This window comes from Coturnix japonica, chromosome 13 (genome assembly GCF_054131305.1).
Source record: "Coturnix japonica strain WE chromosome 13, WE-NBRP24, whole genome shotgun sequence".
Lineage (NCBI taxonomy): Eukaryota > Metazoa > Chordata > Aves > Galliformes > Phasianidae > Coturnix > Coturnix japonica.
Genome location: NC_140675.1, coordinates 3,890,862 through 3,909,523, shown reverse-complemented (window position 1 = coordinate 3,909,523; position 18,662 = coordinate 3,890,862). Strand labels below are relative to the sequence as shown.

The following is an 18,662-nucleotide window of genomic DNA, read 5'->3' as shown; positions in this document are numbered from 1 at the left end:
TCTGGTTGGAGATACTCCCCTTGTGGAACATTCCCTGCAATCTGAGATGTTCAGAGATGGGGGAGTGCTCCCCTTTTTGCTCTGTAACCCCTCTCCTTTGCATTAGTCCCTTTGCCATGACACCTCCCGTATCACTATCCCACCACGTTGCTCTTTCTCCTTGTTACAGCCTCCTGCGCTGACGCTTCACTTCCCATCTGCATCCTGGCACTGCTCCATTTCCAGACCTTGCAGCAATGCCTCCTTACTGCCATTTGGGGCTGAGAAATAGTCAGTCCTAATGCCGATTTCACAGCCTCTCTCTGCACAGCACCCATCCCCCAGGGGCCCATCGTCCCTACCCAACTTTCCTTAACACTCCCATTGATTTCCTTAACTCCCATTGATCTCTTGACCCCCGGACTCTCCCATCCAGTTTCATCCTCATTGCTTCACACAACCTCATTCATCTCCCAACCATGCACAGACCTCCCCCCCCCCAAGCTTCATCACAGCCCCCCTAAGCACGAACCACCGTGTTTTACCAACAGATGGGGTCAGCACGAAGCTCCCAGGCACCGAGTTAAGGCAGCAAGTTTATCTTTGCTTGAGTTTAAAGCAATGAGATGATAAGTGAAACAATACAGCAAGAACAAAACAGAACATGGCAATGCACCTGAGTGTTACAATGTGAAATGGACTGCAGTGATTAAGAAAGACACATCTCCAATTGCCTTTGTACTCAACTATAACCATATCCACAGTGGTGGGGTTGCAGTGGAGATTTGGAGAGCATTCCCAACAACTGGAGGGTTGTTACCAACAACAGTGGGTCTGTGAGCTGCCATTAACCTGGCCAGGACTCTGAGTTTCAGTAGACACTATTCAGAGCACAGACTACAGGATACGTATTCAGAGCAGTGATGAGTTAGAGTTGATTGGTTAACCTGATCTTGAGAGATCACATCCATTTGTTCTGCAGCATCTCTCTCCTTACCAACAGACATCTCTAGAAGTGCTGTTTAATTCCTAGAAATCTGGCTAGAAAGTGAATGCTTTGGATCTAATTCTTTGTATCTAATGCCCCTCCACCCTTTGGAAAACTATAGCGCTGAGTGATGACTTGGTCTTTAAAGTATATTTACTCAAACTTCTCAGTCAGGATGGAATTCACATCTCCTTTGCCTCTTCTATTCACTCCTCCCTCCTCTGGCCCCAGGAGCCATTCAGGTGAGAGATTTCCTTGGAGAGGGTTGAAGAGAGGTATTTAAATGGTTTTCTTCTCAGAGCTGCTCTGCTGTGGGGCTGTGAACACCCCCCTCTGCAAATACAGAAGAGGTAAGTTTTCCAGCTTATCTGATTTCCTTCTTTTTATTATGCCCCTTTATCCTTTTTCCTTTCCTTTCCTTTCCTTTCCTTTCCTTTCCTTTCCTTTCCTTTCCTTTCCTTTCCTTTCCTTTCCTTTCCTTTCCTTTCCTTTCCTTTCCTTTCCTTTCCTTTCCTTTCCTTTCCTTCCCTTCCCTTCCCTTCCCTTCCCTTCCCTTCCCTTCCCTTCCCTTCCCTTCCCTTCCCTTCCCTTCCCTTCCCTTCCCTTCCCTTCCCTTCCCTTCCCTTCCCTTCCCTTCCCTTCCCTTCCCTTCCCTTCCCTTCCCTTCCCTTCCCTTCCCTTCCCTTCCCTTCCCTTCCCTTCCCTTCCCTTCCCTTCCCTTCCCTTCCCTTCCCTTCCCTTCCCTTCCCTTCCCTTCCCTTCCCTTCCCTTCCCTTCCCTTCCCTTCCCTTCCCTGAATAGGGAAAGCAATCTTTTTGTAGGGTTAACAGAAATCCTATGTGAATAGGGAAAGAAATCTTTTTGTAGGGTTAACAGTAATCCTATGTGAATCCTATAATCCCCCATAATCCTATGGGGTAGACATCTCTTTGCTTTTCCACGTGCACAGGCTGTCTGTTGTGTATGGCTGCCCAACTGACCAATGCAAGCGGTGTGAAGGAGTTCATTCTCATCGGCCTCTCTGAGAGTCGAGGTGTGCAGGGGCTGTACTTTGTGATGTTTCTTTGCTTCTATGCAATGAACGTGGTGGGAAATCTGCTCATTATTGTCACCGTGATGAGCAGCCAACACCTGAACTCCCCCATGTACTTCTTCCTCTGCTACTTGTCCTTTGTAGACATCTGTTACTCCTCTGTCACAGCTCCCAAAATGATTGCTGACTTCCTTGTCAAAAACAAAACCATCTCCTTTGTGGGCTGCATAGCACAGCTCTTTGGGGTCCATTTCTTTGGCTGCACAGAGATCTTCATCCTGACAGTGATGGCCTACGATCGCTACACGGCCATCTGCAGACCTCTCCACTACCCCATGCTCATGACCAGGCGCACGTGCAGCCGCATGGTGGTGGGCTCATGGCTGGGGGGCTGCATGCATTCCATTGTGCAGACTCTTCTGATCACTCTGCTGCCCTTCTGTGGCCCCAACAAAGTTGACCACTACTTCTGTGATGTCCATCCCCTGCTACAGCTGGCCTGTGCTGACACCTACGCCATCAGCGTCACTGTCATTGCCAACAGCGGGATGATAGCTCTGAGCTCTTTTGTCATCTTGGTTGTGTCTTACGTGGTGATCTTGGTTTCCTTGAGAAGTCACACATCCGAAGGACGGCGCAAGGCCCTCTCCACCTGTGGGTCCCACATCATCGTGGTGGTTCTGTTCTTCGGGCCGTGCACATTCACCTACATACGCCCATCCAGTGATCTCTCGGAGGAGAAGATCGTGGCCCTATTTTACACCATCATCACCCCCATGCTAAACCCCCTCATCTACACACTGAGGAATAAAGAGGTAAAGAGTGCCATGAGAAAACTGTGGGGTAGAAGAGTAGATAGTGAAGAGGGAAAGGTGTAGAAACGTGGACACTTTTCCCAAAGGATCTGTCATGATGATATATTTGGTCAGCATTGCCACAAAAATGTCTCTTGAATAAAAGCTGCTTGTTCACTCAGACTAAAGGTTCATCTTTTGGTTTGGAGGACATTGTAAAACCCTGTGACAAGTTGACATTTCCTGTCTGTTTTCTTATCAATGGGGCTCCTGGGCACTACCTAAAACACTGGCAAATAGATAAACACCATCAGAAATACTAAACATGCTGTAGGATCTCAGGGGGCTCTCAATTAAATCTCTGATATGAGGTTCCAGCAGGACCATAAGAGAGTGTGAGTGTGAGATTGACTGATGGAGTGACTTACTGGCATCCCTGAGGGAAGGGTGACAGTGAGATACTCCCAGAAAAGTGGTTGACCCCCTGCCCTGTCACAGTCAGACAGAGCTGACTGATGAGGAGGGTGTTGTAGGTACTAACGAGGCAGAACCCTGTTGTATTTGGGGAGGGTGAGATGTTGAAGGCATTAAAGAGGATTCGGGCTGTGACACTGATAGTACCTCCCCTGTTCAGTTCCTTACCTTGTAATGTGTCTTGAGAGCGCATTTCAAACGTACACTCTAGGGGGCGTAGACAAAGTGATTAAGGTATATAAGGTGTTAATTAGTCCTAATAAACACCATTTTGCCATCTTTCTTGCTGAGTCACAGTGGCTTTTTGGCCATAGTGGTGGCTAACACTAGAACCTGGGGCAAGGGGGGGTTGAACCATGGAAGCACACGGCAACAGGAGGGTTAGAAGAGAGTCCCAACTCAGCTTCATGGGAGCCCTCCCTGCCTGCCCAGCCCTCTTCCCCAGCTCCCTCTAAGCAATAGGTTTGAGATACTGGGACCTGAAGGAGATATGAGTGGGGAGGCAATGGAGGATCTGCCTCGGAGGGAGCCTAAGGCAAGGTGGTCACCACACCTCAAGACTTCATGAAAGAAAGAAGGGTGGTCATAGTGGGTGACTCCCTTCTCAGAGGAACAGAGGGCCCCATTGCAGACCAGACCTGAGCCATCGGGAAGTCTGCTGCTTTCCTGGGGCCCGGATCAAGAGAACATAGCCATAAAAACTCCCAAAGATGGTTTGGTCCACTGATGGTTTTTCACTACTCATAGTTCAGGTGGGCAGTGATGAAATGGCTCAGAGAAGCCTATAAACAATGAAAAGAGATTTCAGGGGTTTAGGCCGTTTAGTTCATAGAGCGGGAGCTCAAATGATCTTTTTGTTCTATACCTTTAGGGAAACAGAGCAGGCTTGGAAAGCACAAGCATTGACCCATCTCCACCATGTCTTCTGAACCATATCCCTCAGTACTGCATCTCCACGTTTCTTGAACACCTCCAGGAATGGTGGCTCTACCACCTCCACGGGCAGCCCATTCCACTGCCTGACAACTCCTTCTGAGAAGAAATTCTCATAACATCCAACCTAAACCTCCCCTGGTCATTCCTTCTCATTCTATCACTATTCCCTAGGAGAGAAGACCAACCCCCACCTCACCACAGCCTCCTCTCAGACAGTTGTAGAGGGCCATAAAGTCTCTCCTGAATCTTCTCCAGGCTGACCCATCCCAGTTCTCTCAGTTGCTCCTCATAAGACCTGTGCTCCAGACCCCTCACCAGCTCCTTTACCCTTCTTTGGACACATTGCTCCTGGGCAATTGTCTTTGGCTGATCTGTTTGAGCAGGGGCAATGGACTGGGTGATCTGAAGAAGTCCCTTCCAATCTCAAAGGCTTTGTGATTTTGTGATTCTATATTTTGTGTTAAGAGACAACCCTGAGGAGCTGAGACAGCGCTCATACCAAAGAGATGGGAGAGCCGGAGCACAACTTCCAGTCTGGGGAGGAGGATCTTCCTTCCCCTTCCCTCTTCTTCAGAAACCACATCCCTCTGCCATCCACTGCAAGACCCTTCTGTGCTGGAGTCACGGTAGTGTTGGAAGAACTTAAGGCACAGTAGGATTTGGGTTCCTTGACCATAGGGCAGTTTACTTGGCTCCTGGCCTGCTGCCTATCCACTGAACCACCATATCTCAAAGGGAGCAACGAATCCTATCTCGGGAACTAGCAGGGCTTATCAAAAGAGCTTTGAACTAGCTACGACGGGGGGATGGGACAAAACAGGGCTTACAAGAAATGAACCTAGGGGAATGATGCTTGAGCTGGGAGTGAGGCAGATGCCGCAGCTGAAGTGCATCTACACCAATGCATACAGCTTGGCTAACAAGCAGGTGGAGCTGGAAGTGACTGTGTGTCAGGCAAACCATGACCTAGTTGCTATTATGGATCCATGGTGGGACCACTGCCAGGACTGGAGTGCTGTGATTGATGCTTACAAGCTCTTCAGAAAGGATAGATGAGGTGGTGTGGCCCTTTGTGTTAAAGACTAGGGAGGTGGTGGAATCACTGTCCATGGCAGTGTTCAAGAGGTGTCTGGATGAGGAGCTATGAGATATGGTTTAGTGGCTTGTGGTAATGGGAGGATGGTTGGATTAGATGATCTTGTAGGTTCTTTCCAACTGCGTGATTCTATGATTCTATGATTCTATGATTCTATGAACTGTACTACCAGCTGTATATCCCTTGAATGTCCATGGGGATAAGCCAAATCAAGGCAAGATCATAGAAACATAGAAAAGATTCACAGAATCATTAATATGGGAAGAGACCCTTAAGGTCATCTAGTCCAAGCACTGACCCACCCCCACCATATGCTCATATCACAGCGCTCACACCAAAGAGATGGGAGAGCTGGGGCACAACTGCCAGTCTAGGGAGGAAGCTCTTCCTTCCCCTTCCCTCTTCTTCAGAAACCACATCCCTCTGCCATCAACTGCAGGACCCCTCTGTGCTGGAGTCATGGCAGTGTTGGAAGCACTTAAAGCACATTAAGATGGGGTCCTGGGCAGCCTGGTCTAGTGGTTTGTAACCCTGCCCATGGCAGGGGGTTGGAACTCAATGATCTTTAAGGCCCTCTCCAATCTAAGCCATTTTATTTTCCTGATTTCTGTCATTGTTAATCTGCTGCTTGAGGCCACTTCTCTGCTCTGACACCCCAGAAGATACTGCAGAAAGGAAACCAAAGCATGAACACATTGGCCATGGTGGGAGTCCCTGGGGCTGGTAAACAAGGCGGCTTCTGAAAAGTGTGTGTCCACATGGAGTAACTTTTCTTGTCAGCAGTGGTTTCAGACTCTATTTTAGTGCAGCTGTCTGAGACCATTGAGAAACTTCAAGGTCTTGGTCTTGCTGTTCCCTTACACTTCATGTCATGAGGTTGTGGATCAAACCCCATGAATTTCAAACCTTGAACAGATCTATGTGTTTGTCTGTGGAAGCTGTGGGATCAGGACCTCCTTTGGGATATATGCTGCCACACTTCAAAAAGTTTACTGTGAAAGTTTTGGGGTTTTTTAGTTAACATAAATCACAGATGGTGTCAGTGATGGACATTTGAGCTCAGAACAGAACTCCTCAATTGCCCCTTTTTTTTCTCAGGGTGTTCAGGTATGTCCCATGTGAAGTCGTTTCTGCTAGCAGGCAGAAGGAGAAGGGGAAGGAGGGGCTGCAAAACTGGGCCAATGGCTGTTGGTGGATGACTAAAACTTCTGTTGGATGATAATGTGCCCACGAGAACAAGTGCTGAATTTCTCTTGTTTCTTTAATCTATAGAATCATAGAATCATAGAATTACCCAGGTTGGAAAGACCTTGAAGATCATCAAGTCCAACCACAGCCTAACCAGAACCCTAACTCTAAAAACCCTACACTAAATCATATCCCTCAGTGAGGGAACATAGAGACCCATAGAGACAAATAGCAACACATAGAGACCCATAGTGACCCCATAGTGATCCGTAGTGACCCATAGCGTCCCAAAGAGACCAATAGAGACCCATAGTGACCCATAGAGACCCACAGAATCATAGAATCATAGAATTACCCAGGCTGGAAAAGACCTTGAAGATCATCAAGTCCAACCGCAGCCTAACCAGAACCCTATAACCATAGTACCCTATAACCATAGTACCCTAACTCTAAAAACCCTACACTAAATCATATCCCTGAGCACCACATCCAAATGGCTCTTAAACACACCCAGGGATGGCGATTCAACCACCTCCCTGGGGAGCCTATTCTAGTACTTAACTACCCTTTCTGTAAAGAAGTTCTTCCTAATATCCAACCTAAACTTGCCCTGGTGCAACTTGAGGCCATTTCCCCTCGTCCTGTCACTTGTCACCAGTGAGAAGAGACCTGCCCCACTCTCACTGTAAGAACTTTTCAGGTACTGGAATATAATTGCCCACCTTTCATTTTCTTCTTCTTTTTTTTTTCTTTTCCTATTTTCTAAGTCTCACATTTCCTCTTGGGGAATTATCTGCTATGTTCTCTTTGCCGCAAGGAAGCATGACACAAATCACTGCAGAAACCAGAAATAATTACTTGGAAGTCAAACACAAATTCCATTCAGCTTTTGGCCACCTGTATTCCAAGGCAAACTATTTAATAATATTGGTTTGCCCCCTCTGGGAGATTATTCGAGATGATTTTAATGAGGTCTCAGTAGATGTGGTTAAAAAGTTGATGCCTGACAAATGGCGGTGATGCAACTCAGCCTCTGAGTTTAAGCATGTATAAATTGGCTCCACTGTGCATTATTAGAGTATCAAGGTTTCTCTCCTTGAAGTTAGCAGCTCTCCAATTAGGCACCTAGGCTTGACTATGGCTCTAATGTAGGGGACAGCAAGAGACTGCCCCAAAAGAAATATGGCCTATGAGAACTGGAAAGATATCTACGGTGCTTTAGTTAGATCACAAGAAAAGTGAAGGTACTCTTGTCTAATCACTGCCATTTGTAAATCATGGGTCAAGCAGAGCTAGCTGTATGTTGGTGGCTGGTTCTAATGCTGTTTAGAGTGGGCTGGTTTCAAACAGCTCCTAACTCTCCTAATCTCAGAAATGGTTCTTGGTGAAAATAAGGCCAATTGAGAGCACACCTGGTCCTCCTCCTCAACTGCCCTGGGGCTCCTGTTCTGCAGAACTCTCATGGCCATTCCTTTTTCCCAGACCCTGTAGGGTCATTGTTGGAGAGAGTGACACTGAACATGAATAAGATCCACACTAATGATTTTCCACTCTACTACAGATAAGCAGCAGCTTAGGTGTATGGAAGATCCACCACACACATACCTGCAGGTTGCTTTGAGGCATTACGAGGTGAGGAAAACTACTTGAGAAATTGGAATTTGACTTGAGGCTGAATAATGCCTTCTCTCCAGGCAACATGTGATGTGCAGGCATTTGGACTCAAGGCCTCATCCTTTTTCCTGAACAATATTTCAGTGTTGCTGCAATGACTGCACACGTACCAAACATTTCAGTCTCTGGTGTATGCAGAGGCAAGTAAGTCTAGCCTTATAAACACACTGATGTCCAATTCACTAGGCCTTGGTACGCATGTGGTTAATAAAACTGATTAAAATATTTGCATGACACAACACAGCTGAGGAAGCATTTGGTTACTGATGACATTCACAAGAGTTTAAAGGCTGTGTTTGCACGTGGTAGATGAGAGTTGTGTGTGTAGCTCATTATGACTTAGTGGCACCTTATCTGCAAACCTGGATATTTGTTTGTGTGAACAACATGGCAAGTAAACTCTGCTGCTGCTGGTGGGTGAGGCTTCCTTGTCCTCTGGCTAAAAGCAGCTAGTAGGGTCTTCCTTTGATTGACTTAGTGGAGGTTCACAGCTTTCAGCCTAAGGTGTCAGCAAACTTGGCCACTGGTGCTGAGCAAGTCACATTAAGTTCTGTGTAACTATTATACAATATAATGCCCTTGTAAGCTTTGATTTGTAGCTCACTATGAATGCTAAACAACCTCAGTCTTATTGGGCTATAGGCCAATACACTTGGGGAATGTACTTCAGCAATTGTGGAGGCTGAGTTATTAGCACTGGGTTGTTAAGATGGCATCTGACATACCAGTAAGCAAACAGCCCCCACACAGAGTGGAGGCCCAATCTGAGGTCAGTCTCAACCCAGCACTGCTTGCCCAGTGGCACAGCTTTGGAGCTAAGGGCCATGGATGTGACATCGCCCTCTGATGCCTCACTGTCGTAAAGAACTTCTTCCTTAGGCCCAGCCTAAATCTCCCTTCCTATAGAATCACAGAGTCATTAGGATTGGGAAGGACCTCCAAGATCATTAGGTCCAACCATCAAGGCCAACTGGGTTGCCTGACAAAACCACCTCTTTGATCACACCAGTTCTGAAAATGGAAGTTGTTTTTTCAAAGCATGGCCAAGTACTCATGATGAGCAAGGATGGACATCTAGGATAATGTGTGCTGTGTCACAGGTTCCAGTGTCTCCCACCCCTGAGTCTATGTGAAGAAGTAGTACTAAATGCACCAAGAAGCAAGCCTTGAAGAAATCCCAGTATTCTAAACCACCTTGAGGTGTATTTGGAGCACAGCAAGGGACCAAAGTGCTCTCACTGGAGGGTTCAGTGTCAGTGACTTTGCTGGGATTCATGCACCTGGTAGGAGGTGATGGGGTTGGATTGGATGATCTCCAAAGGTCCCTTCCAACCCCTACAATACATGGATGGGTGACATCTCCAGGAAAGTGTTGCCACATCACCAAGCTCCAGGCCTATGCCAAGAATCACTTGAATCTCCATGCTCCATGCAAAAGGAAGATGGAAAGAGCTGGCACAGCCCCATCTGCCATCCACTTGGACCAGCAGCTGAAGTGCAGGGAATTAATTATTAATTATTAATTATACTTCCCCTTATGATCAGTTCTAAGATCTTTTTCATCAAGTGAATGGACAATCATAGACAAATAAAACTATTACTTCACCCCCAAGCACTTGTAACTCCTTGGATCTGCTGGAGTTACTCTGCCCAGCAGAGAAAACCGTTATCATCATTAAAGAAAGGAAGGAAAGATCCCCAAAGTCTGAACCACAATTGGTCCAATTGGTGGCAGGTGGCCTGGGTGATCTTGGAGGTCTTTTCCAACCTTGGTGATTCGTTATGGTTCCATAAGTAAATTGATCATTCGTTTCAGTTACAAAGAATATTTTTAGTGGAATCACTCCAAAATCATTACGTGAATACATAAAAAAATCCAACATTCCACACTCTGAACACAAAATAATACAAAGGCACTTGTGTTGTATGTACTGCCAACCTCTGGGGTAGTTGTGCTGGCGGCTGTACACCTTAACCTAATTCTACAGAGGAGCTGCTGCCGAAGTTATTTTTGCCCCATTACGTGCAGGCACCAGACCAAGGTTGGAAAACAGTGATAAAGACTTTGTAAAGGTGACAGAAGTGTGGCTTAAAGAAGTCAAAACTCATGTGATACATAAAATTTCCACTATCTGGAGTGGCCCCTGAGGCGTATTGGTAAGGACCCATTGAGAACGATGCCTTTTATTCCCTTGTCCTGAAGGTAGACTTAAGTACGGAACCGCAGCTCATTGGTAATGTTCTACAACACCAAAGTGACTGGAATCCAAAGATTCGGGGCAAGGAAGTTGTTTTATTGCATTGCCACATCCCTGCAACTCTTTGCACTCTTGAAGTGCCTTGTATGTGTGTTCAAGAAAACCTCAGAGACGCTCCTCCCTAGGTACATCCCCAGCATATAATTATGATACCTTGTTAATGAAGAGACACTTACTCGTGCATCTGGGCTGGCATTCTGGCTGATACTCGTGTCTTTTAAGGTCTCTTCCAATACAAGACCATCTGTGATTCTATGCGAGAAAATTCTTTTGCTGCTAAATCAGGACTCAGCTCTTCCTTAACAAATTGGTGCTCTGAAATCTCCCGTGGAATCATTTTTCTGATCTTCTAACTGGATGTAGAAAGGAACAGAAGGACAGGCAGGTTTCCTGGAAGTGCAGACTGCAGTGTATCACCTGTAACAAATCCCTCATTGCAGTGAGTATTTCCATGCGGTTCCCAATGTATTCCACCTAACTAATTTCCCATCTTCCCAAGTGATGCTGTGATTTAAAACACCATGAGCCTTTTATTCCTGCTTAAACATTTCTTATGGCATTTCAGTATTTGGTATCAAGGAAGGAGGTGCTCGTGCTGCACTTAATCTCCCTCTAGAATCACTGCATAAGTTATTAAAAGTTATGCTTAATGTCACAATATGCACCAAGTCTTCCTAGAGGCCTCTGAGATGGAAGGCAGAAGTACAACGCCCAGCTAGATCCTAAAAGTGCTAATATTGTTAGGTTTTTGTCTTCAACTCTTATGATCTCCTATCTCAGAAAAGTTAAGCTTTTTGACTCATCACTTTACACTTAATATTATCTATATCTATATCATCTCTATCTCTAGATATTTACTTTTCCATTAGGTGATGCAAACTTGGAATTGTTTTTAAACTGCAAAACAGACCAAAACATCACCTTGTTCAGGAGGAAAATTAAAATTTTACTCTTATTTTTTTTCCAGGTACACCTGTGAAATCTCCACAAGGAAAGGTAAGATGCAGAGGGTCAACATGTCAACAGTATCTGAGTTTATTCTTGTAGGCCTTTCTGATGCTCCAGAGGTGCGTTTTCTTCTCTTTGTGCTACTTCTCAGTATCTATTTGGCCACCATGGCAGGCAACATCACCGTCCTCATTGCCATTAGGACAGATGCTCGCCTTCACAACCCCATGTACTTCTTCCTTGGCAACTTATCCTTACTGGATATCATATGTCCCACCATCACAGTGCCAAAGATGTTGCAGGCCTTGCTGTTGGGGAACAAGGCAATTTCATTCACTGGTTGCATGCTCCAGCTCTTCCTCCTCATTGATGTTGTAGGCACCAAGATTTTTCTCTTGGCTGTGATGTCATATGACCGTTACATTGCCATATGCCACCCACTGCGGTACATGAGTATTGTGAGTATGAAGCTGTGTGCTCACCTCACAATTGGCACTTGGGTAATCAGGTTTTTTAATTCTCTTTTACACACCTCTCTGATTTTTACGCTCTCTTTTTGTGACTCGAACAAGGTTGACCAGTATTACTGTGACATACCCCCTGTTCTGGCACTCTCCTGCTCACCCACTGCCAGCCGGGAGTTGGTGACTCTCACCGTTGCTGGGATCCTTGGAAGCAGTGCCTTTGCAGTCACTCTCATCTCCTATACCCACATCCTCTTTGCTGTCCTGCGCATGAACTCTGCCAAGAGCAGCCACAAAGCTTTTTCCACGTGCAGCGCTCACTTGACAGTGGTAAGCCTTTTCTATGGGACCACCATCTGCACGTACGTACGGCCTTTTTCCACCTACTCACCTCACCAGGACAGGATAGTTTCCATGCTATACGGGATCCTCACTCCCCTGCTAAACCCCATAATTTACTGTCTGCAGAACAAGGAAGTCCAAGGTGCCCTGGGGAGAGTGGTCAGCCAGGTGAGAACTGCTTTAAAGAAACGAGAGCATCTCTCCCCTGGACCCCAACCATTAAGGTAGGCACTGCTGCTTTGGACTTCTCTCATCTTGCTTTAATCACACAGGAATTAGGCACAGGAATAGAAACCCCTGCTCTGTGCTTTACCTTCATGGGTGAAAGAGAGAGGTGTGCACCTCCAGAAAGCCAGCAGTGGCACAACGTGGGTCACCATGGAGTCACCATGGGAGTGTTCAAGAAACGTTTGGACGTTGTGTTGAGGAATATGATTTAGCTGGGAAGTATTGGTAATGGTTGGACTAGATGATCTTCTAGGTCTTTTCCAACCTTGATAATTCTGTGATTACGTGACCACCAGAGAGGGAGGGAACCTCTTTTGGTCACCTTCCTCCACTGAGCACAGAGCAAGCTTGGGTCTGAACCTTGATCTTAGACACAGGTGTTGAACGTTTCTCTTGCACTAAATGATACTGAAGGTGCGCTTACAGATGCACAGGCCTCTGTGTTAAAGCAGCTTATAGGACCAGTTCTTCTTCCTGACAGTATTGCTCCTGTGAATAAGAACACAAGCACATCCTCTGTGGGAGTCTGACTGGAGGGAAAGCTCCTGTGCCTTCATGTGAGTTCACCATTCTGGGTGCTCCTGACTGACATGTTGAGAATCCAGCTGCAGTGCCAACAAGCACATCTGGCCACAGTGTGCGCCACGTTTCTCAGTGTACCAGGCTCTGATTCAGCTTTCACATTTGTGGGATGTCAGACATGATGATGCTGGTCTGTTAGAAGGAATACTGGAAAATGCTATACAGTAGGTGGGGTGACAGGGAGGCTTTCTAGTCCTGCTGTTTCTGTCGCTTGCTGCTGAATAGCTGATGTGTTTTTGTTGTTTGCATATGGCTCCTTACTAAAAAGCAAATATCAAATACATTCTAAGTGGTCATTCATGAACCTCCCCTGGAACAACTTGTGGCCATTTCCTCTATGCCTATCACTAATTACGTGGGAGAAGAGACCACTGCCCACCTTGCCACAAACTCCCTTCAGGTTGTTGTAGAGAGTGATAGGGTCTCCCACTGTCAATGCTCAGTTGAGTTAGAGAGCTCTCTTAGTTTCTTGTAGAATCAGAATAGTGTGTGTTTATTGTGCTCAACATACATCTTATATACCATTCACTTACAAGCAAGACATTCCTGTTCCTCTAACAGTTCCTCTAATCAGTTAATTGGTCCCAGCTTCTCCCAAACAACACTGATAAAGGATGAAAGGTTTCTTAAGAATAACAGGATTAACAATGCATATCAGTAGAACCTCCTGTCTACCCATGGATGCAAACAGACACTGCTTGCTCTTGTCTCACACTCTGGTCTTCCAGGGTTTCACAGTGATAAGGTCTACCAAAGAATCTATAAGCTCTTTGGTGACTTGCTCACAGTTACATCTATCCCCACATCCCACGAGCCACCCCTTTTTCCAGACAAATCAACCCATTTCCTTAGCTGCTCTTCATAAGGTTTGTGCTCCAGACCCCTCACCAGCTTTGTTGTCCTTCTCTGAACACGCTCCAGAGCCTCAATGTCTTATAGTGAAGAGCCCAAAACTGAACACAGTACTCAAGGTGTGGCCTCACCAGTGCCAAGAACAGGGGAATCATCTTCTCCATAGAATCATAGAATCATAGAATTACCCAGGTTGGAAAAGGCCTTGAAGATCATCAAGTCCAACCACAGCCTAACCAGAACCCTAACTCTAAAAACCCTACATTAAATCATATCCCTAAGTACCACATCAAAACAGCTCTTAAACACAACCAGGGATGGCGATTCAACCACCTCCCTGGGGATCCTATTCTAGTACTTAACTACCCTTTCTGTAAAGAAGTTCTTCCTAATATCCAACCTAAACTTGCCCTGGCACAACTTGAGGCCATTTCCCCTCATCCTGTCACTTGTCACTAGTGAGGAGAGACCTGCCCCACTCTCACTGTAAGAACCTTTCAGGAACTGGAAGAGGGCAATAAGGTCTCCCCTCAGCCTCCTTTTCCCCAGACTAAACAGCCCCAGCTCCCTCAACCTCTCCTCATAGGGCTGATTCTCCAAGCCCTTCACGAGCCTCGTTGCCCTTCTCTGGACCTGCTCCAGTACCTCCATGTCTTTCCTGTGCTGAGGTGCCCTAAACTGAACACAGTACTTGAGGTGAAGCCTCACTGATGCTGAGTACAGGGGCAGGATGACTTCCCTAGTGTCACGGTTTAAACGAAAATCCACCTGCGTCTGTGACAGGGGGCTGTGGGCCCCTCAGGGGCCCTAGGCCGAAAGGAAAAAAGTTAATTAGGAAAAGAAAACAGCAGCAACGATCTAAGGAGGCACACTTATTTACTAAATACTATATCGAAATAAAGGATAACACAATATAATACAATATAATTGAAAACTGAGCTAACGAATCAAGCAAAATAGGAGAGAGAATGAGTCCCGAAACCGAGAGGCCTACTGTAAATCTAGGTGAAACGGCGAAGGCTCCCACACACTCCCCTGAACGCCAGAACTCGAAAGATGTCAGTCTAGCCTGCGACAGAGATAATATAGTGTCCAGGTCCCGTGACCCATCTCTGACCGTGTTGCTCTCTGGGAGATGTAGTCTTCTTCTGTAAGTTGCAGATTCAGTAAAATTATTCATGCTTTATATGATGTTATGATGTGGAATACTGATAGCAAAATTACAAAATTATTAAACCATGACACCTATTTCTGCTCACCACACCATTCCTGATACAAGCCAGGATGCCATTGGCCCTCTTGGCCACCTGGCCACACTGCTGGCTCATATTCAGCCGACTGTCCATCAGCACACAAAGGTCCCTTTCCATCTGGGAGATTTCCAGCCACACCTCCCCAAGCCTGTAGGGTTGCCTGGGGTTGTTGTATAGCCCAGCTAACTACACAATTTCTGATACAAGCCAGAATGCCATTGGTCTTTGTGGCCACACCGCTGGCTCACATTCAGCTGAGTATCAACTAACACCCCCAGTCCTTTTCTTCCATGCAGTCTTCTACCCATTCTGCCCCAGGCCTGCAGCGCTGCCTGGAGCTGTTGTCGCCAAAGTGCAGGACTCATCATTTGGTCTTATTGAACTTCATCCCATTGGCTTCAGCCCAGTAATCCAGATCCCTGTGCAGGATGTTCCTACCCCCAGGCAGACCAAACTGCTCCAACTGGGAGCAGTTTGCTGCCATCTGCAAACTCACTGAGGGTGCACTCAATTCCCTCATCCAGGTCATCAAAAAAGAGATTAAACATGACAGGCTCCAATACCAACCCCTGAGGAACACTGATGAAAACATCAAAGAGAAGTGGCCCCAGCACTGAAACCTGGGGAATACCAGTCCTGAATGGCCTCCACCTGGGATAACTCCTTTCACCACAGGTCTTTGGTCACAGTTACCCACCCAGTTTTTCACCAGAGAAGCACACACACATCCAAGCCATAGGCAAACAGTTTCTTCAGAAGAACACTGTGGGGAACAGTGTCTTCATTAAAGTTTAGAGGCCAACAGCAACAGCTTTCCCCTCATCCACCAAGCTGGTCACCTTGTCATGATCATAGATCAGCTTAGTAAAGCAGTACTCGCCTTACATAACCTCATGTTGACTGGTCCCAGTCACTTGGTTGTCCCCTATGTGTTGCCCTACTACAATCAGGATGATCTGCTCTATAACCTTCTTGGCAACGAGGTCAGGCTGACAGGCCTATACTGTATCCTCCACCTGACCCTAATTGTTGATGGACATCACAGAATCACAGAATCACAGAATTATCAAGGTTGGGAAAGACCTACAAGATCATCTAGTCCAACCATTACCGATACTTCCCAGCTAAATCATATTCCTCAACACAACATCCAAATGTTTCTTGGACACTCCCATGGTCGGTGACTCAACCACCTCCCTGGGCAGTGCATTCCAATGCCTGACTACCCTTTCCGAGAAGTAATACTTCCTAATGTCCAGCCTGAATCTCCCCTGGCGCAGCTTAAAACCATTCCCTCTAGTTCTTTTCCAAGAACTCATTCAGCCATGGGGTTATCACAGGATATCAGTCTGTGACAGGGGGGCACAGTCTCAGCCCACCACCTCCTCGAGCCAAGTCCTCAGGAGATGCTGCCCCTCCAAGAACCCAAACTGCCCCAAAGGGAGGTAATATGGAACCAGAACACGAACTCTTTGACGGGCACTGCTCTGCATGATGTTGTGATGTGGAATACTGACAACAGAAAGCACAAAACCACAACACATACATATATGCAAATGTCCTTCTGGGCATGCTCAGTTGCATCTAAGGTGGTCGTATGTTCATTTACTTAATCCCCATTTTTCCACCCTCAGCCTCATCACAGAGGATTTTGGCTGATCCTTGGCTGTTTTTCCCCAGTTTGGTGGATTTCCATTGGTTGGGATGCAACAACAAGCAACTTTCCACCTTGGTGCACTGTAATCCAAAACAATATATAAGAAATCTGAGGAAGAAGCCCTTGTACCTGGTGGGTACAAAGATAAAAGCAGCCTATTTATGACTCTGGTGTGTCTTGTGAAGCAGAACTGGCGAGTAAAACAAGGCTTTTCTCACATCAAGATATGTTGAACATTTCAGAACTAGCACTCACTGATTCCTTTCACAAAGGACATCATCCCATAGGCATCTCAGATGCGTGTGTGGGGTCAGCTTCAGGCTAAGCACAAGAAGGACATGAACCAAAACATGCAGGTCATATTACCATACAAAGAGAGGCCAGCAGGAGCCACTGGATATACTGTAGTGTCTGTGAGCAAAAGCCATCCTGCCTCACCTGCTGTGCTGCCCATGTGGGCAAACACTAAAGCACCCTTCACAATGCTGCCAAAAGTCTTTGGCACCATGTTCCATGGAAATTTCAAATTAAACAATGTGGGTTCCTGCTCCAAACACAAATAGACATTCTTAAATGCTTACAAGCAATTCAATGCTATCGCTGTCACTCTCACTGTTGCTATGTCTATCATTATCACTATCACTATCACAGTATTCCTACGGTGCCATCCGTATAATGCCATTGTTCCTGACACAGCATGGCTCCAGTGCTAATGTCCTTCTAGGCACACACATTGCATCTGTGAGGTCATATGTTGTCACAGGTTAACTAGATTTACCTATGCCTGTGACAGGGGGGAGCCATCCCATAGGCCCCCAGGCCTGGAAAGGAAGGGAAAAGGGGAATGGGAAATAAAGAACAGCAGCAGCAATCTAAGGAGGAAAACCTACTTTACTAAATATGATATCAGAATACAAGATAACACAATATAATATGGAACGCTTCCCACTCTCCAAGAAGTCCGAGAGAGAGAGCACTCCAGCCTGGGAGCGAGATTATATAGTGTCCTGGTCCCATGACTTATCCCTGACCATGATGTTCTCTGGGATATGTAGTCTTCTTCTGTGAACTGCATATTCAGTAAAATTATCCATGCTTTACATGATGTTATGATGTGGAATTCTGATAGGAAAATTACAAAATTACAAAACCATGACATATGTTCCTTCACTTAATCTCTATTTTTCCATCCTCAGCCTCATCACAGAAGTTTTTGGCTGACTCTGGGCTGTTTTTCCCCAATTTGGTGGATTTCCATTGGTTGGGATGCAACAATGAGCAACTTTCCACCTTGGTGCACTCTAATCCAAAACAATATATGAGAAATCTGAGGAAGAAGTCCTTGCATCTGATGGTTACAAAGATAAAAGCAGCCTATTATGACTCCAGTGTGTCTTGTGAAGCAGAATTGGTGAGAAAAACAAGGCTGTTCTCACATCAAACTATACTGAAATGGAAGTTTCAGAACTAGCACTCATTGACTTCTTTTGCTAAACAAAGATGTTGGTCCTTAAATTCATATACTGACCCCTATTTGCTTAGCTAACTAGTCTGTATCAGTATGAAGACAGATCCATAAGTAGGAAAGGAAAAATCAACACACACACACACACACAAAAAGAACAGAACAAACAAAAATAACCTATCACCAAAAGAAAACACACCCCAAAAATACCCCAAATAAGGCAAGATAAATATATGCATTCATAAGCATGACTTGGGCTAATGAAAATATTGGGTATCTTTTCTCATAGCAGGTATGAAGAACTTCTCAGTGACTCATTTGGAGCACTAATTGCTTCAGTCCCTACAGACAAAAGTATTTTCAGAGCTGTTTGGAGCAGATATATTTGCTGGCTCTAGTTGTGCCCTCAGGCATTCACAGGTGGGACAGAGAACTGCAGCAGCAGGTGTGT

General features: G+C 45.9%; 2 protein-coding genes across 2 annotated transcripts; both read left to right on the top strand.

Annotated features, from left to right (window-relative positions):
- The first annotated feature begins 1,930 nt into the window (after positions 1-1,930).
- On the top strand, positions 1,931-2,902 carry LOC107323744 (olfactory receptor 4S2-like). The gene has a single exon (XM_015883098.3). It carries the CDS (start codon positions 1,931-1,933, stop codon positions 2,876-2,878), a length of 948 nt encoding a protein of 315 aa, XP_015738584.3. The 3' UTR covers positions 2,879-2,902.
- An 8,519-nt stretch (positions 2,903-11,421) lies between these two features.
- Positions 11,422-12,402, top strand: LOC146758618 (olfactory receptor 5V1-like). The gene has a single exon (XM_085514888.1). It carries the CDS (start codon positions 11,422-11,424, stop codon positions 12,400-12,402), a length of 981 nt encoding a protein of 326 aa, XP_085371014.1.
- The last annotated feature ends 6,260 nt before the right edge of the window (positions 12,403-18,662 follow it).